This window comes from Salvelinus namaycush, chromosome 13, assembly GCF_016432855.1.
Source record: "Salvelinus namaycush isolate Seneca chromosome 13, SaNama_1.0, whole genome shotgun sequence".
NCBI lineage: Eukaryota > Metazoa > Chordata > Actinopteri > Salmoniformes > Salmonidae > Salvelinus > Salvelinus namaycush.
The window spans coordinates 2,449,718-2,473,575 of record NC_052319.1 but is presented as its reverse complement, the minus strand read 5'-3'; the positions used below and the strand labels follow the sequence as shown (position 1 = coordinate 2,473,575).

The 23,858-nt window shown below is 42.8% G+C and overlaps 2 protein-coding genes and 1 non-coding gene across 3 annotated transcripts in view; 2 read left to right on the top strand and 1 right to left on the bottom strand.

The window, feature by feature from the left end:
* LOC120057823 (glypican-4-like) overlaps positions 1 to 1,861 on the top strand; it is a 78,876-nt gene extending 77,015 nt beyond the window's left edge. The window contains exon 9 of the mRNA XM_039006286.1: positions 509 to 1,861. Coding sequence (XP_038862214.1) covers positions 509 to 732 — 224 coding nt within the window. The 3' untranslated portion in view covers positions 733 to 1,861. The remainder of the gene's footprint in view (positions 1 to 508) is intronic.
* Positions 1,862 to 12,641: 10,780 nt separating this feature from the next.
* Positions 12,642 to 12,714, bottom strand: trnaf-gaa. The gene has a single exon. It is a non-coding gene; the product is annotated as a tRNA-Phe (tRNA).
* A 407-nt stretch (positions 12,715 to 13,121) lies between these two features.
* LOC120058174 (heparan-sulfate 6-O-sulfotransferase 2-like) lies at positions 13,122 to 17,838 on the top strand. The gene is made up of 2 exons (XM_039006649.1): positions 13,122 to 14,036; positions 14,643 to 17,838. Exons 1-2 carry the CDS (start codon positions 13,462 to 13,464, stop codon positions 15,514 to 15,516), a joined length of 1,449 nt encoding a protein of 482 aa, XP_038862577.1. The 5' UTR covers positions 13,122 to 13,461; the 3' UTR covers positions 15,517 to 17,838.
* Positions 17,839 to 23,858: the final 6,020 nt, after the last annotated feature.

Below are 23,858 nucleotides of genomic sequence, written 5' to 3'. Positions count from 1 at the left end.
ACAATGTATTTGAGAGACAAGTGCTTATTGGGCAAATGTATATATGTTTTCAATAAACATTTACATAAGAAATATAGCTTACAAATGGTCAATAATCCTTTGATTGTTGGTAAACACCCCACCTGTCTATAAAGATTAGCTGGCCTAGATATTCTGCTCATGTCGTCTGTTTGAAGACTATTGACTATTACCTTATATACCATTTAGCAGACACTTTTATCCAAAGCGACTTAGTCATGCGTGCATACATTTTTTACGTATGGGTGGTCCCGGGAATCGAACCCACTATCCTACCGATGCAAGCGCCATGCTCTATCAACTGAGCTAGAGAGGACCACAACCTTTGGTGTTGCCATAAAAATGTCACAACAGACTTGATGAGTTCTATTTTCATCCCCTGAATGCTGTGTCTTTTCCTGTGTTCATGGCCTCATCAACCTGCTCTCATTTCTTGCCCCCTGAAATCTTCTCACTTCTGTCTCTCTCTTTGTTTCTTTCTTTCTTTCAGATGAGGATGGTAGCGGAGGACAGGAGAGTGGCAGCGGCTGTGACTCTCCATCCTGCGTGGCGGACCGGGACATCTACTTCTCCATCCCACCCACCCCCATCAACCCCCGCGTGGTCAAGATGGTGCACCAAGACACGACCGGTGGAGACCATATGGCACACGGGAGCATGGCACTGGCACTCTGTGGGCTCACCCTGGCCCTGCTCGCCCCGCATTGGAGATAAAGGGAGAGAGAGTGAGAAAGTAAGACGGAGAGAAGGGAAAAACTGTCAGACTTTTAAGAAGACTGCCTTCAGGACCTCAGTCTGCCCGCCATCATGTGGGGGGGGGGGGGGGGGGGGACTCTTGAGTTATTTCAATTTTTCATTTGTTTTTATAAAAAATGGTCAATACTGTACAGCGATTTCCTTCCAAAATGTTCACTTTCCTTTTCTTTTTTTTTTGCCTTTTGTCCTGATTTAAGTGATTCGCCGCTTGTGGCACCTTTGAGCTAGAATCCCTCCCGCCACATTACCAACAGTATTTTGTGTTGTCCATGTATCTGGGCTGGCCAGGGATGAATGTGGCTGTGCCAGAAAAGAGAACATCTTGCTTACATGTTGAAACTCTAGACTGGCTCTCGAAGCTACAAGTACGGTAGCTCTGTGGGAAAATACTAACGAGTTACAGGGCTGATGTTCAGATGGTTCGGTAGGAGATTGAACTAGCCGGCGAGGGGTTCTAGGTGCTTCTGTGTGCCCAGGTGTGCATCCATAATGTGGAAGGAGTAGCAATTCCCAAACGACACTCAAATACAAAACCGGTCCACTGAGATCATACCTCGTGTGTGTTCTCTGAATCATCATTATACACTAGCAGTGTTGAAATGGAACATGTCTGATGGAGTTGGATGTATGGGGAGGTCCTGATGTGGGCTAGAAGAGAAAGCTGGTGCCTTGAGAGGATGGGACCCCCCCCCCCCCCCCCCTGTCATTCCCCTATAGAAGGCAGAGCTTACAAAGAGCAGTCCTCTGTGTCCTGGGGCAGAGAGTCTATTCAGTTCCAGAGCAGACTCGGACTCTGAACAGTTTGTCTTACATATGGTAAAATAACACCATCTTGACAGGGGGTAGCTTGTATGTCCAAAATGTTTGAGATGTAGCAGAAAAGAGAAACCAAGACACAGTTGAGTGACTTTGTGAATTGAGTCAGAGATGAGAGAAACGTGGAGACTGGGTGTGATGAAATTGTAACACAGGGTTTTATGTTGAGGAAGTTTTCTAATTGTTAGTAATTTTCTGGTATGTACTGTGTGTGTATGCATGTGTGTATATATATATATATATGCAATACTCATCTCATAATTACAGTTGAAGTCGGAAGTTTACATACACATAGGTTGGAGTCATTAAAACTCGTTTTTCAACCACTCCACAAATTTCTTGTAAACAAACTATAGTTTTGGCAAGTTGGTTAGGACATCTACTTTGTGCATGACACAAGTCATTTTACCAACAATTGTTTACAGACAGATTATTTCACTTATAATTCACTGTATCACATTTCCAGTGGGTCAGAAGTTTACATACACTAAGTTACTGTGCCTTTAAACAACTTGGAAAATTCCAGAAAATTATATCATGGCTTTAGAAGCTTCTGAGAGACTAATTGACATCATTTGAGTCAATTGGAGGTGTACCTGTGCATGTATTTCAAGGCCTACCTTCAAACTCAGTGCCTCTTTGCTTGACATCATGGGAAAATCAAAAAAAATCAGCCAAGACCTCAGAAACAAAATTGGAGACCTCCACAAGTCTGGTTCATCCTTGGGAGCAATTTCCCAACGCCTGAAGGTACCACGTTCATCTCTACAAACAATAGGAGATGCGTTCTGTCTCCTAGAGATGAACATACTTTGGTGCAAAAAGTGCAAATCAATCCCAGAACAACAGCAAATGACCTTGTGAAGATGCTGGAGGAAATGGGTACAAAAGTATCTATATCCACAGTAAACGAGTCCTATATATCAACATAACCTGAAAGGCCGCTCAGCAAGGAAGAAGCCACTGCTCTAAAACCGCCATAAAAAAGCCAAACTACGGTTTGCAACTGCACATGGGGACAAAGATCGTACTTTTTGGAGAAATGTTCTCTGGTCTGATGAAACAAAAATAGAACTGTTTGGCCATAATGACCATCGTTATGTTTGGAGGAAAAGGGGGAAGAACACCATCCCAACCGTGAATCACGGGGGTGACAGCAACATGTTGTGGGGGTGTTTTGCAGGAGGGACTGGTGCACTTCACAAAAATAGATGGCATCACGAGGAAGGATAATTATGTGGATTTATTGAAGCAACGTCTCAAGACATCAGTCAGGAAGTTAAAGCTTGAACACATGGGTCTTCCAAATGGACAATGACCCTAAGCATACTACCAAAGTTGTTGCAAATTGGCTTATGGACAACAAAGTCAAGGTATTGGAGTGGCCATCACAAAGCCCTGATCTCAATCCTATAGAACATTTGTGGGCAGAACTGAAAAGCGTGTGCGAGCAAGGAGGCCTACAAACCTGACTCAGTTACACCAGCTCTGTCAGGAGGAATGGGCCAAAATTCACCCAACTTATTGTGGGAAGCTTATGGAATGCTACCAGAAACATTTGACCTAAGTTTTAAAAAATTAAGGCAATGCTACCAAATACTAATTGAGTGTATGTAAACTTATGACCCACTGGGAATGTGATGAAAGAAATAAAAGCTGAAATAAATCATTCTCGCTACTATTATTCTGACATTTCATATTCGTAAAATAAAGTGGTGATCCTAACTGACCTAAGACAGGGAATTTTTACTAGGGTTAAAGGTCAGGAATTGTGAAAAAATGAGTTTAACTGTATTTGGCTAAGGTGTATGTAAACGTCAGACTTTAACTGTGTGTGTGTGTGTGTGTGTGTGTGTGTGTGTGTGTGTGTACATACATACAGTACCAGTCAAAAGTTTGGACACACCTACTCATTCCAGGGTTTCTCTTTATTTTTACTATTTTCTACATTGTATAATAATAGTGAAGACATCAAAATTATGTAACAGCACATATGGAATCATGTAGTAACCAAAAAAGTGTTAAACAAATTTTATTTGAGATTCTTTAAAGTAGCCACCCTTCGTCTTGATGACAGCTTTGTACACATTTGGCATTATCTCAACCAGCTTCATGAGGTCGACACCTGGAATGCATTTCAATTAACAGGTGTGCCATGTTAATTTGTGGAATATCTTTCCTCAATGCGTTTGAGCCAATCAGTTGTGTTGTGACAAGGTAGGGCTGGTATACAGAAGAGAGGCTGGTAACTAATGAACTTATCCTCTGCAGCAGAGGTAACTCGGTCTTCCTTTCCTGTGGCGGTCCTCATGAGAGCCAGTTACATCATAGCGCTTGATGGTTTTTGCGACTGAATTTGAAGAAATTAAAAGTTATTGCAATTTTCCGGATTGACTGACCTTGATGTCTTATAGTAATGATGGATTGTCATTTCTCTTTGCTTATTTGAGCTGTTATTGCCATAATGTGGACTTGGTCTTTTACCAAATAGGGCTATCTTTTGTATATATGTATACACATATATGTATGTGTATGTATGTATGTGTGTGTGTGTGTGTGTGTGTGTATATATATATATATATGTATGTGTGTGTGTGTGTGTGTGTGTGTGTGTGTGTGTGTGTGTGTGTATATATATATATATATATATATATACACACACATACATACATACATACATACATACATATATATGTGTGTGTGTATATATATATATATACACACACACACATACATACATACATACATACATACATACATACATACATATATATGTGTGTGTGTATATATATATATATATATACACACACACACACACACAGTGGGGCAAAAAAGTATTTAGTCAGCCACCAATTGTGCAAGTTCTCCCACTTAAAAAGATGAGAGAGGCCTGTAATTTTCATCATGGGTACACTTCAACTATGACAGACAAAATGAGAAAAGAAAATCCAGAAAATCACATTAGGATTTGTAATGAATTTATTTGCAAATGATGGTGGAAAATAAGTATTTGGTCACCTACAAACAAGCAAGATTTCTGGCTCTCACAGACCTGTAACTTCTTCTTTACGAGGCTCCTCTGTCCTCCACTCGTTACCTGTATTAATGGCACCTGTTTGAACTTGTTATCAGTATAAAAGACACCTGTCCACAACCTCAAACAGTCATACTCCAAACTCCACTATGGCCAAGACCAAAGAGCTGTGTAAGGACACCAGAAACAAAATTGTAGACCTGCACCAGGCTGGGAAGACTGAATCTGCAATAGGTAAGCAGCTTGGTTTGAAGAAATCAACTGTGGGAGCAATTATTAGGAAATGGAAGACATACAAGACCACTGATAATCTCCCTCGATCTGGGGCTCCACGCAAGATCTCACCCCGCGGGGTCAAAATGATCACAAGAATGGTGAGCAAAAATCACAGAACCAAACGGGGGGACCTAGTGAATGACCTGCAGAGAGCTGGGACTAAAGTACAAAAGCCTACCATCAGTAACACACTACGCCGCCAGGGACTCAAATCCTGCAGTGCCAGACGTGTCCCCCTGCTTAAGCCAGTACATGTCCAGGCCCGTCTGAAGTTTGCTAGAGAGCATTTGGATGATCCAGAAGAAGATTGGGAGAATGTCATATGGTCAGATGAAACCAAAATAGAACCTTTTGGTAAAAACTCAACTCGTCGTGTTTGGAGGACAAAGAATGCTGAGTTGCATCCAAAGAACACCATAACTACTGTGAAGCATGGGGGTGGAAACATCATGCTTTGGGGCTGTTTTTCTGCAGAGGGACCAGGACGACTGATCCGTGTAAAGGACAGAATGAATGGGGCCATGTATCGTGAGATTGAGTGAAAACCTCCTTCCATCAGCAAGGGCATTGAAGATGAAATGTGGCTGGGTCTTTCAGCATGACAATGATCCCAAACACACCGCCCGGGCAACGAAGGAGTGGCTTCGTAAGAAGCATTTCAAGGTCCTGGAGTGGCCTAGCCAGTCTCCAGATCTCAACCCCATAGAAAATCTTTGGAGGGAGTTGAAAGTCCGTGTTGCCCAGCAACAGCCCCAAAACATCACTGCTCTAGAGGTCTGCATGGAGGAATGGGCCAAAATACCAGCAACAGTGTGTGTGAACCTGAAAACGTTTGACCTCTGTCATTGCCAACAAAGGGTATATAACAAAGTATTGAGAAACTTTTGTTATTGACCAAATACTTATTTTCCACCATAATTTGCAAATAAATTCATTAAAAATCCTACAATGTGAATGTCTGGATTTTTTTTTCTCATTTTGTCTGTCATAGTTGAAATGTACCTATGATGAAAATTACAGGCCTCATCTTTTTAAGTGGGAGAACTTGCACAATTGGTGGCTGACTAAATACTTTTTTGCCCCTGTGTGTGTGTGTGTGTGTGTGTGTGTGTGTGTGTGTGTGTGTGTGTGTGTGTGTGTGTGTGTGTGTGTGTGTGTGTGTGTGTGTGTGTGTGTACAGTGGGGAGAACAAGTATTTGATACACTGCCGATTTTGCAGGTTTTCCTACTTACAAAGCATGTAGAGGTCTGTAATTTTTATCATAGGTACACTTCAACTGTGAGACGGAATCTAAAACAAAAATCCAGAAAATCACATTGTATGATTTTTAAATAATTAATTTGCATTTTATTGCATGACATAAGTATTTGATCACCTACCAACCAGTAAGAATTCCGGCTCTCAGACCTGTTAGTTTTTCTTTAAGAAGCCCTCCTGTTCTCCACTCATTACCTGTATTAACTGCACCTGTTTGAACTCGTTGCCTGTATAAAAGACACCTGTCCACACACTCAATCAAACAGACTCCAACCTCTCCACAATGGCCAAGACCAGAGAGCTGTGTAAGGACATCAGGGATAAAATTGTAGACCTGCACAAGGCTGGGATGGGCTACAGGACAATAGGCAAGCAGCTTGGTAAGAAGGCAACAACTGTTGGCGCAATTATTAGAAAATGGAAGAAGTTCAAGATGACGGTCAATCATCCTCGGTCTGGGGCTCCATGCAAGATCTCACCTCGTGGGGCATCAATGTTCGTGAGGAAGGTGAGGGATCAGCCCAGAACTACACGGCAGGACCTGGTCAATGACCTGAAGAGAGCTGGGACCACAGTCTCAAAGAAAACCATTAGTAACACACTACGCCGTCATGGATTAAAATCCTGCGGCGCACGCAAAGTCCCCCTGCTCAAGCCAGCGCATGTCCAGGTCCGTCTGACGTTTGCCAATGACCATCTGGATGACCCAGAGGAGGAATGGGAGAAGGTCATGTGGTCTGATGAGACCAAAATAGAGCTTTTTGGTCTAAACTCCACTCGCCGTGTTTGGAGGAAGAAGAAGGATGAGTACAACCCCAAGAACACCATCCCAACCGTGAAGCATGGAGGTGGAAACATAATTCTTTGGGGATGCTTTTCTGCAAGGGGACAGGACGACTGCACCGTATTGAGGGGAGGATGGATGGGGCCATGGTATCGCGAGATCTTGGCCAACAACCTCCTTCCCTCAGTAAGAGCATTGAAGATGGGTCGTGGCTGGGTCTTCCAGCATGACAACGACCCGAAACACACAGCCAGGGCAACTAAGGAGTGGCTCCGTAAGAACTCACTGACCCCTCAGTGAGCTTGTCCAGCGAGTGGGGAGAAGAGGGGGTGTATTTGAGATGGGAGTATCTAAAGTTGACAATTGAGTGACTTGTGCACAGACATTGTGGAGCCAAGAGATCATTGGTTCCCCCTTAATCATCCCTTCACATGGTTTAACAGATACATTCACATATGAAGATAATGTTCCATTCTGACCTCTTCCTTTCTGATATTCTGCATATTACCAGACATGTAAAAGACAAGCCTGACCTCTCCCCTCTCTGGGCCCCAAGTGACTTTTCTCTAGAGAAGAAAGGAAAATGCAACTGCCGACAGTATAGTCCAAAAAGAGACATTCTAATGACAAGTATCTCACATAAGCATATTATGAAAGTAAATAAAACATCTTATTTATCTATGTTACCTAACTAATTCTGATTTGAGGTATCTCTGTCTGACTTACATGTATCCCCTCTCACATCCATTTTAAATGTTTTCCTCAAGAGTGCAACTCAATTTTATACATTCTGTCTTGCATGGAAAATGAAACCTTGGTGTGTTAGTAACACTTCTCAATGATCATGAAAATAACATTGCTTTCTGTGACTTCTCAAAACAGTAAATTGTGTCTGTTGTACTTTACCGTATGTCTCATGACAGAACGGTGTCCCTGAATTTGTGTTGAATTGGATGACTGACGAGCACAATATTTGAAGTCCCTGTCAACTCTAAGTCACATCACCTGATAGTTTCACCTCTCACATTATCCACATGTTGCTCTTGTACAGTAAATTATTTCACTGCATGTTTCTTTTAAAGCATTTACAAACATGCTTTGAAGTAAAAATACTGTATACAGAATGTATTGATATCTTTTGGAGAAGAAAATATATTAATTTTACAAATTAACTGAAGGTGTTTGTATTAGTTTCATATTTCCAATTTTACATTTGAATTCTCTAAAGAAAAAAACGGATTTGCATGTTGCAATTGTCTGTCAAGTCGTCTAATGTGATTGGCTGATGTATGGTGATGATGCCTGGACAGGGCTGTTTGCTCAAGGTCTTTTGTGCCTCTTGTGTCCCCCCTGGTGCTGGAAGCACCATTGACTTTCTCAAGCTGATTGTACATTGAAACCACATGACAGATTTCTGCCCTAATGCCCTCAAGGATTATGCCTGGATGGCTGACAGGACTTGGAAGGAATCCCTGAGGACATTTGGTAGTTGGGGATTAGGGACAGGACATTGTAATGTCATGCAGCGAAAACATCTATGTAGCCCGTGAAAAGGATATATCTATGCTTGCACTTCCACACTCAACTAGTATGGTCTTTTAATAGTGTAGTCCCTATGTTGTGAATTGTAGGTTACCACCATCAACATATTTGCAAAGGGTTGTGCTGCTTGTGTTTGTCATGAGGGGGAAGTAATCATTGAACACTATTTTCCATCTCATTCGTCAAATATCTGTGCTTGAGGGCCATGCTAGCAGCTATTCCAGCAGGCACGGCAGTGGTGTGTTAGTCTAGCTTTTATTAACTGATGCGTGGAACAACCTCTGTGAGGTGCATCTGAAATGGCCCCCTTTTCCCACCATAGTGCACAATTTTTGACCAGACGCTTATGGGCCCTGATCAAAAGAAGTGTTCTATATAAAGAATAGGGTTCAATTTCAAACACAGCCTGATAGTTGAGGAGATGGATAAATGAAGACACACCCCCGTCTGTCTTCGGCCCACAAGAACAACATTGAGTCATCTTGATGACGCCTCAGGAGAGTATGTCTGTGTCCCAAATGTTACTCTATTCCCTTTATAGCACTGGTCAAAAATAGTGTACTACATAGGGAATACTAAAATACAATTTGGAGCACAGATGTGAGTGGCTTAAAAGAGTCTAGTTAAAACTGTTAATAATGAGCAGACGTTTTAAATGTCTCTGCAGAGGCCGTAACAATCCATCAGATTTTTACCGCATTTCTCAAAAATGTTATGAGAAAAACAAGATGAGATAGATGCTACATTGTAAAGGGTATATTAAACAACATTTCCTGGTCTTGATTAAATAAAGACAGATATTTACATGGTCATAAATGTTTTATTTTCTGAATTACTGACATGATGGTCCTCTAAATACTGGTTAGTTTACCCTAAAAATTTAACTTCTTATTTCAAAATATGCACTTTGAAAAATGTAATCCATAATACTTGTATATAGAAGCTACAGGTCTTGTCTACTCTCCTTCACAATTATTGTTGTCTATCAACAATGACAAGCCACCTGGGTCTGACAACTGGGATAGAGAATTACTGAGGATAATAGCGGATGATTTTGACACTCCTATTTGCCGTATCTTCAATTTAAGCCTACTAGAAAGTGTGTGCTTTACACTCCCTGCTATATTTTGGATAAAGAGTTACCTGTCTAACAGTAGACAGAGGGTGTTTTTTAATGGAAGCCACTCCAACATAATCCAAGTAGAATCAGGAATTCCACAAGGCAGCTGTCTAGGTCCCTTTTTTCAATATTTTCTAACGACATGCCACTGGCTTTGAGTAAAGCGTGTCTATGTATGCGGATGACTCAACCCTACACATCAGCTACTACAGCGACTAAAATGACTGCAACACTTAACAAAGAGCTGCAGTTAGTTTCAGAATGGGTGGCAAGGAATAAGTTACTTCTGAATAGATTAAACTGATTGGAGTAACCCTGGATTGTAAACTGTCATGGTCAAAACTTGAACTAAATGACTATCACCCCGTAGCACACACTTCTGTCATCATGGAGTGCTTTGAGAGACTAGTCAAGGATCATATCACCACCTTACCTATCACCCTACACCCACTTCAATTTGCTTACCGCCCCAATAGGTCCACAGACAATGCAATCGCCATCACACTGCACACTGCCCTATCCCATCTGGACAAGAGGAATACCAATGTAAGAATGCTGTTCATTGACTCTAGCTCAGTATTCAACACCATAGTACCCTCTAAGCTCATCATCAAGCTCGAGGCCCTGGGTCTGAACCCTGCCCTGTGCAATTGGGTCCTGGACTTCCTGATGGTAGGAAACAACATCTCCAACAGTAGTAGGCTTGATTACCAACAACGACGAGACAGATTACATGGAGGAGGTGAGGGCACTCGAGTGTGGCGTCAGGAAAAAAACTTCTCACTCAACGTCAACAAAACAAAGGAGATGATTGTGGACTTCAGGAAACAGCGGAGGGAGTACCCCCCCTATCCACATTGACGGGACAGCAGCGGAGAAGGTGGAAAGTTTTAAGTTCCTCTGCGTACACATCACGGACAAACTGAAATGGTCCATCCATTCACCAGTGTGGTGAAGAAGGCGCAACAGCACCTCTTCAACCTCAGGAGGCTCAAGAAATGTGGCTTGTCACCTAAAACACTCACAAACTTTTACAGAGGCACAATTGAGAGCATCCTGTCGGGCTGTATCACCACTTGGTACGGCAACTGAACCTCCGACGACCTCAGGGCCCCTCCAGAGGGTGGTGCAGTTTGCACAATGCATCACCGGGGGCAAACTCTACAGGACACCTACACCACCCGATGTCATAGGAAGGCCAAAACCACTCGAGCCACTGCCTGTTCACCCCGCTACCATCCAGAAGGCAAGGTCAGTACAGGTGCATCAAAGCTGGGACCGAGAGTCTGAAAAACAGCTTCTATCTCAAGGCCATCAGATTGTTAAACAGCCATCACTAGCACAGAGAGGCTGCTGCCTACATAGACTTGAAATCATTGGCCACTTTAACAAATGGATCACTAATCACTTTAATAATGCCACTTTAATAATGTCTACATATCTTTCATCACTCATCTCAATGTATATACTGTATTTTATACCATCTATTGCATCTTAGCCTATGCCGTTCTGTCATTGCTATTCTTATTCCATCCCTTTACTTAGATTTGTGTGTATTAGTTATTGTTAGATTACATGTTAGATATTGCTGCACTGTCGGAACTAGAAGCACAAGCATTTCGCTACACGCGCAATAACATCTGCTAACCATGTGTATGTGACCAATAAAATTGTATTTGATTTGAACATATTGATACAATAGCTAAGATGTTGAGAAGTCTGTCCATAATAAAGTGCTGCTCTGTCGCCTTAACAACACTATCAACAAGGCAGGTCCTATAGGCCCTAGTTTTGTCGCACTGCTACTGTTCAGTCCTGTGGTCAGGTGCCACAAAGAGGGACTCAGGAAAATTGCATTTGGCTCAGAACAGGCCAGCACAGCTTGCCCTTAGATGTACACAGAGAGCTAACATTAATAATATTCATGTCAATTGTATTTGGGAGAGGTATTGACGTGTTGAATGCACCGAGCTGTCTGTTTGAACTACTGGCACACAGCTCAGACACCCATGCATACCCCACAAAACATGCCATCAGAGGTCTCTTCACAGTCCCCAAGTCCAGAACAGACTATGGGAGGTGCACAGTACTACATAGAGCCATGACTACATGGAACTCTATTCCACATCAAGTAACTCATGCAAGCAGTAAAATTTGTTTTAAAAATACACCTTATGGAACAGCGGGGACTGTTAAGCAAGACAAACATAGGCACAGACACACACACACACACACACACACAATAACATACGCACTATACACACACACATTAATTTGAAATATGTGTTTGTAGAGTAGTGGCCTGAGGGCACACAATCTGTTGTGAAATATGTTGTAAATGTATTGTAATGTTTTTTTAAATTGTATGACTGCCTTAATTTAGCTGGACCCCAGGAAGGCAGCAGCTAATGGGGATCTATAATAATACAAATACGAAGGGGTAGGTGAAGCTATGGTGCATCTAACCTGCCAACATCTGTAGGCTTACAGTTCTTTCACATCATTGCATAGAAAGAGGAAGCCCATGTTGACTCTGGTTTCAGTATTTGTTTCTCAACCCAAAGCACATTCAATATCCCAATGTTATATAAGCAGGCTCAAAAGAAAAAAAATACTAGTCTATACATAGATTTGAAATTACTGTTTATATATTTTGGCTTTACTCATCTCTATATACTGTATTATATTTTAGTCTATGCCACTCTGACATTGCTCATCCTAATATGTATATATTATTTAACTAGGCAAGTCAGTTAAAAACAAATTTTTATTTTCAATGAAGGCCTACACCGGCCAAACCTTAACCAGGACAATGCTGAGGCATTTGTGCGTCTCCCAATCACAGCCAGTTGTGATACAGTCTGGAATCATACTAAGGTCTTTAGTGACGTCGCTAGACGTGCGCCTCTCGGGAGCCCACTTAATTCCGTTATTTTACTTTTAGGTTGTGTAGTGTTAGATATTACTGCATTGTTGGAGCTAGAAACACAAGCGTTTCGCGCCACCCGTATGTGACCAAAAAAAAAAAGTCATTCCTTGCCGAAACCCGGGATCGAACCAGGGACCTTTAGATCTTCAGTCTAACGCTCTCCCAACTGAGCTATTTCGGCAGTGAGTTAACGGTGACGTGATAGCATTATCTACTAGGGAAGAGAAAAAAATAATGAAAGGAAAAATAATCTAATTATTCAAATCAAATTGTATTTGTCACATGCTCCGAATAGAACAGGTGTAGACTTTACAGTGAAACGCTTACTTACAAGCCCTTAACCAACAATGCAGTTTTAAGAACAAATAAGTGTTAAAGTATTTACTAAAATGAACTGAAGTAAAAAATTAAAAATGTTAATAACAAATCTGTATGTTTCTGTAAACTGTGAAAACGCATCTACAAAGTCATAGAATCATAATATCAAATCTGGCCAGCATGCTACATATACATCTTCATGGATTGGCTCACATCAGAGGGCCGCCACCCAGTGACGTTTTTCCCTAGCCAACGCAGGGGATTCTGGGAGGAAAGGTTGAGGATCAACGCGAACGTAATAATGGAAGGGGACACTAAACACCGAACTATTGTAGGTGGAAACACAAAATCCGTAATCTACAAGCATATTTCTGTGAGAAGTAAATGGTATCACTCCTGTGTCACAATTATTTCGTGAAACATCGAAAGCGCTCTCTGTATGCGAATGTAACTAACGTTAGCAAGTGTGGCTAGCCAGCCATAGGTGGCCATTGTTTTTGTTTAGTAAAGGAAGTGAAAGCAATATAAAACCAGTGTTTTCCCCAGCGGAGGAAGGGCCCAGCAGAGGGGCAAACTGTTTGAGTAATGCGGTTTGGTTTATCTCGGGAAGATGGATGAAAAGTCCACCAACCAACACCGGCTCTATATTGCCCTGGTGATGGTGTTGCTCTTTGGCGTTATTGTGCTTCAGTACGTTTGTCCTAGCTCCGATTGCCAGCTGTTGCACATAGGATCATTGTCCTCCAGGTCGGGCGGCAATGCCATCGGGTCCCGGGGAGAGGTAAACGACATTGGCCTCAGTGGAAAGGACCCGTACGTCGCTGAGGACGGTGCCCTAGCCCGGTTCGTTCCCCGCTTCAATTTCACAACTTCCGACCTCAGTCGCCTCGTTGACTTCAATATCAAGGGAGACGATGTTATTGTTTTTCTTCACATCCAGAAGACAGGGGGCACAACCTTTGGTCGACATTTAGTGCGTAATATTAAACTCGAGAGGCCTTGTGAGTGTCATGCTGGCCAAAAGAAATGTACCTGTTACCGGCCAGGTAAAAGGGAAACGTGGCTTTTCTCCCGGTTCTCGACAGGATGGAGTTGTGGTCTTCACGCGGACTGGACAGAGCTGACCAACTGCGTGCCGTCCCTCATGAACATGCGTGAGCCACCCAAGAAGCCTACAGTTCCCAGGTGAGTGTCACTCAAGAGTATAGCGAGGAATGGATTTGACATGAATTGTAGGCTAACATCTCAATTTGTTCAGCATCTTCTCCCTATATTGAATCGACAGCTCATATTTAATTATGTTTGATCTTTGAGTGGTTATCGTGATTTTGTCTGGTAGTGTTTGTGTAGCTTCTCTCATGTCTGAGTCAGTGTAAAATGTGTTGTGAGCCAAGTTGTTGGGAAAAGGTGTGTTTTTGGGAGGAGTAAGAATGAAATATTGTTGTCACTCTGCATGAACTCACACTTTGAAGGCATGATTGGGTGGGTGGGTTTGGGTGATCTGCAGAGAGACTGGGGCAGACCAGTGAGAGGGTTGGGAACTTGGAAGAAGGGTGCATACAGAGGCTGTGTCCCAAATTACCCCCTATTATTCCTCTATAGAGTCCACTGGTTTTGATCAGAGGCCCTGGTCAAAAGTAGTGCACTTTATAGGGAATAGTATGCCATTTGTGATGCAGACTCGTTGAGGCCATTTAGTTGGTTATTATTAGTTAGGTGACATTTCAGAGGTGCTGAATCCAAAACCCCAAATATAAAGACAAATGAACTGATCTAGGTCTCTTCTCTCAGCCGGAACTACTACTACATCACCATCCTGCGTGACCCGGTGTGGCGCTACCTGAGCGAGTGGCGGCACGTGCAGCGCGGTGCCACCTGGAAGGCCTCCCTGCACGTGTGTGACGGTCGCTCCCCCACACTGGCCGAGCTGCCCAGCTGCTACCCCGGGGATGACTGGTCGGGCTGCTCTCTGAAGGATTTCATGGACTGCCCCTACAACCTGGCCAACAACCGGCAGGTCCGCATGCTGGCAGATCTCAGCCTAGTGGGCTGTTACAACGACTCGGCCATGAGCGAGGATGAGCGCTGGGCCGTGTTATTAGAGAGCGCCAAGCGGAACCTGCGGGGTATGGCTTTCTTTGGACTGACAGAGTACCAGAGGAAAACCCAGTATCTGTTTGAGAAGACCTTCCGCCTGGCGTTCATCGCCCCCTTCACCCAGCTCAACGGGACGCGGGCGAGCAGCGTAGAGGTCGCCCCTGAGACGCAACAACGGATCCGCCAGCTGAACCAATGGGACGTGAAGCTGTACGAGTACGCACGTGATCTGTTCCTCCAGCGCTTCCAGGTGGCCCGTCAGCAGGAGAGGAGGCAGGCCAGGGAGAAGAGGCAGCAGGAGAGGAGGCGGCTTCGAGGGAGGCTGGGGTCAACTAGGCTGGGGATAAGATGGCCGGTGGCGATGTGGCCCAGTGACAAGCCCCAGTGGACAGAGACCCAGGCCGGGGAGGCGATCACCACCCACCTACGACCACCCTCCCCAGAGATGAAGCAGGAGAGGGAAGGTGGAGCGGCGGTGGAGGCTGAGGTGCAGCTGCCAGAGTGGTGGGATCTGGAGGAAAACAGCACCATGGAGGACTACATGGACAATGTGGAACAGTGGCGGTAGTAGAGAGAGGACCAAGCCGAAGAAGGCTCCAGGCTTGCCTTGTCTGCACAGACATTATGAGTGTGTCCCAATATCTCCTTTCTCCCGAAGTGTGCATATGTTCACGTCCATTCGTGATTTTGAAAGGAAATGACTGGTATAAGAAAAATGTGGTTTTGCCCATTGCCTACACCAATCCAGCGCTATTAAATATTTGGGGGATAGTGAACAAATGCACACTTCAGGAACAGAGAGATATGGGACACATCCATTTTCAAAACTCAACGCTAACCACGCACAGCTCCCTTTAGCCTGCATCCCAACCTTTAGTCCAGGGGTTCCCAAACATTTTTGGCCCATGACCCCATTTTGATATGTGAAAATTCTCACGACCCCAACCATGTGAAGTTTACTATGGCGGTCAATTGAAAAACATTCTAACCGTATTTCTGATTTTTATTCTCAACCCACCATCATATCCTTTTTAATGTGGGGCCATGACGGTCAATTGCAAATTAGTCTGACAAAATGTATCTCATCTCACCACCACTAATGAGAGGGGTGTGCTTGAGGGGTGTGCTTGATGCATGTCGCATCGGAGCTACTCAAAGTTAGGGGACGTGGTTGACAGTGCGCATCTCATCTCCCCTGTCACATTCAACCTGGATCGATATTTGTTTTTAATGCAGACGAGAGCACTGAGTCAGCGAACCATGAGTTTTAATACTCAGAGGGAGATGGCACAGTTTTCCCTTTGAGTTAGGTCCCAAAACTCCTCCATAGTGACCTGTGAATCAGCTGTGTCATTTCACATGTCAACTGCGCCAGGATCACAGTCAAACGGATTTCTATCTGTATAATATTTTTCTATTTCCCCTGCATGCTTGCGTTCACTTCCCCAAATATGTCTGTTATATAGGCAAGGAGACACATTTTCTTTTCATTACACAGATAGTCAACAAAGTCTGTTTTTACATCCATTGCGAATGACAACCGTTCCCCTCTCAATTCGAAAAAATAATTCCAACACTACCCCGCGATAACCACCAAGCCTCATGTGAAATGGAACATTGTCATGCTATGATCCCATATGTCTACATCATTTTGCAAACAGGCTTACAGTTTACAATCTAAGTTACCTGCTGCATATCTCCAAGTTCTGTGCACAGCTCTTTTGCCGCCAGTTGCTCCTGGTGTATCCATTATTGCTCAGTGGGTGTGTCATACAAGGCGTCCATATGGCAGGGGGAGACACATTCATAACTAGAGTGCAGAGGCCTGCCCGCCGTCCCGTGATAGATGGATCCCCAACTGTGCAAAAGCCCACCATTCAATCCCATGGAATCTGTTTTTCGTTAATATAGCCACGGGGCACACTGAACATCCTCTGTGCCGTTTCATGCTCGTGAATCGTGAGACAGGACAATGTGTCGTTGTGAATAGCATCCCCCGACATGTAGTGAACAAAAGTCAATGCATCTCGGCCCTCACAGCTAGCATCCAATTGGAGAGCATAAGGTGGGGAGTTATCTGACAAAGGTATTGATGTGAGTTTGTGCCTCTTCCTCACCACATTGTTTTCACCATTTCAATTGTGGCCGGTAGTATCAAAGTCTCTGAAATAGTGTATGGTTTCATAGCATACTGGGCTTAGCCCTTCACCGTGGGAATCATTTTAAGTGCAATGGTCAAGTGTGGCCTTTTCCATTGATCTAAGGGCGCTCTCTGGTTGAATTTCACCTTTTTTAGATTTGAATAATTTTCATCTCGATTTTTAAGGAGAACCACATTAGAATGATTTTGAGAGACAAAGACAATATTTTAACAGGATTTTGGAAAATCCTTCTGCGACCCCAACGGGGTCACGACCCCTAGTTTGGGAACCGCTGCTTTAGTCCATGGCCAGTTTTCCGTTTCGCTATACCTACTTATGTTTCTTGAATGTAATTTGTTTTCATGTACTTCACTTACCCACATTGTGGCCATGACATTTCTGAGAGAGAATACAGGGCTTGTCCCAATTGGCAACCTATTCCCTAATATAGTGCACTAGTTTTGACTAGAACCTGGTCAAAATTAGTGCACTATATAGAGAATAGAGTTTGGGACAGACGCACCACCAATCCCATTCTCCTCACAATCACCCAAGCCTTCTGAGGAGATCCCTACGGTTCTGGTGCAGAACTGTTGGTTACTAGTACAGAAATGTTTTACTTATAATAATTTTGATATTGAGGTACAGTGCAGAAGTATTCAGACCCCTTGACTTTTTCCACATTTAGTTACGTTACAGCCTTGTTTTAAAATGTATTAAGTTTTTTTTCCTCATCAATCTACACACAATACCCCATAATGACAAAGCAAAAACAGGTTTTAGGAATTTTTTCAAAAAAATAAATATATATATTCCAATGTACATTATTACTCAGAACCTTTACTCAGTATTTTGTTGATGCACCTTTGGCAGCGATTACAGCGATCTAGTCTTCTTGGGTATGACGCTATAAGTGTGGCACACCTGTATTTGGGGAGTTTCTCCCATTTCTTCTCTGCAGATCCTCTTAAGCTCTGCCAGGTTGGATGGTGAGTGTCGCTGCACAGCTATTTTCAGGTCTCTTCAGAGGTGTTCGATCGGGTTCAACTTCAGGCTCTGGCTGGGCCGCTCAAGGACATTCAGAGACTTGTCCCAAAGCCACTTCTGCGATGTCTTGGCTGTGTGCTTAGGGTCGTTGTCCTTTTGGAAGGTGAACCTTCGCCCCAATCTGAGGTCTTGAGCCCTCTCGAGCAGGTTTTCATCAAGGATCTCTGTGCTTTGCTCTGTTCATCTTTCCCTCGATCCTGACTAGTCTCCCAGTCCCTGCCACTGAAAAACATCCCCACAGCATAATGCTGCCACCACCATGCTTCACCGTAGGGATGGTGCCAGGTTTCCTTCAGACATGACGCTTGGCATTCAGGCCAAAGAGTTCAATCTTGGTTTCATCAGACCAGAGAATCTTGTTTCTCATGGTCTGAGAGTCATTTAGGTGCCTTTTGGCTAACTCCAAGCGGGCTGTTATGTGCCTTTTACTGAGGAGTGGCTTCTGTCTGGCCACTCTACCATAAAGGCCTGATTGGTGGAATGCTGCAGAGATGGTTGTCCTTCTGGAAGGTTCTCCCATCTCCACAGAGGAACTCTGGAGCTCTGTCAGAGTGAACATTGGGTTCTTGGTCACCTCCCTGACCAAGGCCCTTCTCCCCCGATTGCTCAGTTTGGACGTGTTTTTATTTAACCAGGTAATTCCGTTAAGAACAAAATCTTATTCACAATGACAGCCAAACCCAGACAACGCTGGGCCAATTGGGAGTCCCATAGGGAGGCGCACAATCACGGCCTGTTGTGGTACAGGCTGGAATCAAACCAGGGTCTGTAGTGACCCCGCTAACACGGAGATGCAGTGCCTTGACCGCTGTGCCACTCGGGAGCCCATGATCAATGGAAACAGGATGCACCTGAGCTAATTTGAGTCTCATAGAAAAGGGTCTGAATACTTTTGCGTTTTTTTTTTTTATACATTTAATAACATTTCTTTAAAAATAAAACGTTTTTTGCGTGTAGATTGAGGAAAACATTTTAAATAGATTTATTTTAGAAAAAGGCTAATGTAAGAATGTGGGGAAAGTTAAGGGGTCTGAATACAACTGGTTTTGTTTGAAAGAGAATAAGCTATGTTTTTGTTTTCACTGAGATTTTTGTATTTGTATTATGCTACTATTTTTGTCATGACTTAATGTAGGTAAGGGTAAAGCTGTTGAATGATTTGTCGGATGGCATGCAGCTTACAAATGACTGAGAAAGACTTAAGTAATCGTGTGGAAAGAAACACATTTCTCACTAAATTAGATGAATAATTACCTCTATCAGTAGCACACCTGTCTGTTATATTCACTTATTTTTGTGCTATCCTTGTCCTCACTTTTGTATATTAAACAAAAATAATTCACTGGTGTCATGTCTTGTTACTAATATGCATTAGTGTGTTTATGTCCACATCCTTACTACACATGTGTAACCTACACACTTGTCTCTGGTTGGTACAAATGTGATGTTGCCAGCCAGGTCACGATTGGACCATCATAATCCAGTTGTCTCATTGTTGCCTTCTCTGTTTGCTCCAGCAGGAGGTGCCGAATCCATGTGACCACAACTGTCTCTACTGAAAATGTAATCTCTAGTTTTTTAAATAAATCTGGTCTAGTCTAAATGGTAATCCCGGTGTGTGTAAATTATACTTTGGATGTATTACTTGATCTGAATGCTGTACATGCTACAATAACACCACAGTGCACCATGCATAGGTACCATGGGTGTGTTTTGGAACATTCAGATAGAAATATGCTATGTAGAATGAACATGCCTCTTTGATGTAGAATAAGGAATCACATCATCTTTGTTCATGTCATTTCTATCTGCAACATTTGGCCACTGAATGTGGCCCTGGCATACAAGTAGGGTTATTCTTAGTTGTGTCTGGCACATCTCATTTGGGTTGAGGTCTGGTGATGCAGCACTCAATCACACTCCTTCTTGGTCAAATAGCCCTTACACAGCCTGGAGGTATGTTGGGTCATTGTCCTGTTGAAAAACAAATGATAGTCCCACTAAGCACAAACCAGATGGCAATGCGTAACGCTGGAGAATGCTGTGGAGGTATGTTGGGTTAAGTGTGCCTTGAATTCGAAATAAATCAATGACAGTGTCCCCAGCAAAGAGTCAGCGACACCTCCTCCATGATTCACAGTGGGAACTGCACATGCGGAGATGATTCGTTCACCTACTCTGCGTCTCACAAAAACACAGCAGGTGGAAACAAAAATCTCAAATTTGGCATCAGACCAAAGGACAGATTTCCACCGGTCTAATGTCTATTGCTCGTGTTTCTTGACCCAAGCTTCTTCTTCTTATTGGTGTCCTTTAGTAGTGGTTTCTTTGCAGCAATTCGACCATGAAGTTCTGATTCACACAGTCTCCTCTGAACAGTTAATGTTGAGATTTGTCTGTTACTTGAACTCTGTGAAGCATTTATTTCAGCTGCGATCTGAGGCTGGTAACTCTAATGAACGTATCCTCTGCAGCAGTGGTAACTCTGGGTCTTCCTTTCCTGTGGCGGTCCTCATGAGAGTCAGTTTCATCATAGCGCTTGATTGTTTTTGCAAGTGCACTTGAAGAAACTTTCAAAGTTCGTGAAATTGTCCGTATTGACTGACCTTCATGTCTTAAGTAACGATGGACTGTTGTTTCCTGTTCTTGCCATTCCAGGTGACTGCCTCATGAAGCTGGTTGAGAGAATGCCAAGAGTGTGTGCAAAGCTGTCATCAAGGGAAAGGGTGGCTACTTTGAGGAATCTAAAATATATTTAGATTTGTTTAACACTTTTTTGGTTATTACATGAGTCCATATGTGTTATTTCATAGTTTTTATGTCTTCACTATTATTCTACAATGTAGAAAATAGTAAAAATAAAGAAAAACCCTTGAATGAGTAGGCGTGTCCAAACTTTCGACTGGTACACCATTAGCCCAACACATGATACATTTCTGAAATCCTCAAATGTTTCCTAATCACGCAAAATTGAATTGTCATTGGGGTACAATTAGGACTAAAATAATGCTGTCCCTGTTTGTCTAACCTGCTGTTCCATTCTACCAAATGTGAACTGAAAATATGGTTTGGACTCAGTGTACGCAAATATGTGTAATGCCTCCTGTAAATATGATATCAATATTTTGTGTGTGTGTGGTTAAGAAAAATCTTGAGGATTTCAGAAATGTATCACATGTTGGATAGATGTCGAAAGAGGTTACAGAAGACGGAAATGTAAAAAGCGTCCCCCTTATTCCATATTCACCCTAGATCTTTTGAAGAACTACAGAATGTATAGGTCTATTGAATTGCAAATCAATAGACCTATTTGAACACGTTTTTTGATAGAAAATGTTCCCCATTCTTGACTGACAGTTATGTACAGTAATAAGAACATTGGCGATGTGGAAGTCTGATCCTAGATTTGTTCTCTAACTCCTGGCTTCGCCTCATTATACATATTCAAACTTAATTAACATCTCATCAAAACCTACACAGTGATTCGTCTCCCTAGGCAGACTTGTTGCTTCCCACAATGTGTCAATGCTACGGCATACGAGTCTACAAGTTAATGACGTCAATCTGGAATAGAGGAAGTGGTTGGGACAAAGAGGAAGAGGCGAAGTGAGCGGTCTCATGTTTGCCAAAATTTGTCCAAAGTAAGCCCAATGCGTTTCTATGGATTTATTTTGCATCTAAGTTTGTCTCCTATATTTGTATTTATTATGGATCCCCGTTAGCTGCTGCCAAGACTGTGTGCCCTCAGGCCCCTACTCCACCACTACCACATATATACAGTACAAAATCCATGTGTATGTGTGTGTAAGATACGTATTTTATCGTGTGTGTCTGTGCCTATGTTTGTGTTGCTTCACAGTCCCCGCTGTTCCATAAGGTGAATTTTAATCTGTTGTTTAAATCTAATTTTACTGCTTGCATGAGTTACTTTATGTGGAATAGAGCTCCATGTTGTCATGGCTCTATGTAGTACTGTGCGCCTTCCATAGTCTGTTCTGGACTTGGGGACTATGAAGTGATCTGTCGTGGCTTGTCTTGTGGGGTATGCATGGGTGTCCGAGCTGTGCGCCAGTAGTTCAAACAGACAGCTCGGTGCATTCAACATGTCTATACCTCTCATAAATACAAGCAGTGATAAAGTCAATCTCTCCTCCACTTTGAGCTAGGAGAGATTGACATGCATATTATTAATATTAGCTCTCTGGGTACATCCAAGGGCCAGCCATACTGCCCTGTTCTGAACCAATTGCAATCTTCCTAAGTCCCTTTTTGTGGCACCTGACCACACGACTGAATAGTAGTTCAGGTACGTCAAAACTAGGGCGTGTATGACCTGCCTTGTTGATAGTGCTGTTAAGAAGGTAGAGTAGCACCTTATCATGGACATACTTCTCCCCATCTTAGCTACTGTTGTATCAATATGTTTTGACCATGACAGTTTACAATCCAGGGTAACTCCAAGCAGTTTAGTCACCACAACTTGCTCATTTTCCACATTATTTATTACAAGATTTAGTTGAGGTTTAGAGTTTAGTGAATTATTTGTCCCAAATACAATGCTTTTAGTTTTATAAATATTTAGGACTAACTTGTTCCTTGCCACCCACTGAAACTAACTGCAACTCCAACTTTGTTAAGTGTTGCAGTCATTTCAGTCGCTGTAGTAGCTGACATATGTATAGTGATGAGTCATCCGCATACATAGACACACTGGCTTTCCTAGTGGCAATTCATTAATAAAGATTGAAACAACTAATGGGCCTAGACAGCTGCCTTGGGGAATTATTGATTCTCCCTGGATTATGTTGGAGAGGCTTCCATTAAAGAACACACGCTGTGTTCTGTTACACAGGTAACTCTTTATCTACAATATAGCAGGGGGTGTAAAGCCATAACACATAATCTTTTCCTACGTCACCACTTACATCATTACCTACATTCCCTTTTTGCCGTTTGTTCCCCAGTTAAACATTTCCGCAAAAACAAAGTTGTTGCGAGCAATATGGAGATCACGGAGGCTGTGTTAATGAGTGCATTTCACAAGTGCATCAACTACCTTTTACTAAAACCACTTTAAGGTTTTGCCTGCATACTTTGATTTCAAATCACCAACATGTTTCTAGGTAAGAGGGACGGGTTTGCACAAGCACAACTCCCACTCACTACTGGTGGGTCAGGTGTTTGTTCACCCGCACCCGCCCGCAATTGCTAATAACCCATCCGCAACCGCCCAACTATATGTGATAAAGTGAAAATCTGAGGCCAGACCCAACGCTAAACTGCAAATATAGAAAATGCACTATAGGCTACAGTCAAAGACTGCAGTAAGGTTTTTTGTTGTTGCCTGATATAGATATGTTTCTGCTTATAATTTCCAATATTTTGGTAGGCTATTTGTTCGTCAACTTGTCTACAATTAGATACATGTAGCTTTTCTTTTGTCATTATGTTGCCCTAGAAGACTATATAAACCCTTTGCTCAACAGATCAATGTAATAGATCGATAGAATGAATGCTTCAATCTAGTTGACGTTGGTAAAGTCTTCTGTCATCTTTCGCGGAGCAAAGATGTTTGGGGACTGGGGACAAAATACAACAAAGCCCCCCAAAAAACGGGAACGATTTTCTGTGCAAAATGTCCAAATGACATCAGTTTGACCGGCTGTAAGGAAAAAGAAAAGCTGTGAAAACGACCAGTTCGGCTTCAATGCATATTTGATGT

Excerpts from the sequence above, each read along its gene's own strand:
- LOC120058174 (XM_039006649.1), top strand. The coding sequence starts at position 13,462 with ATGGATGAAAAGTCCACCAACCAACACCGGCTCTATATTGCCCTGGTG. Across the intron at positions 14,037-14,642 it reads AAGAAGCCTACAGTTCCCAG|CCGGAACTACTACTACATCA; the intron begins GTGAGTGTCACT and ends CTCTTCTCTCAG.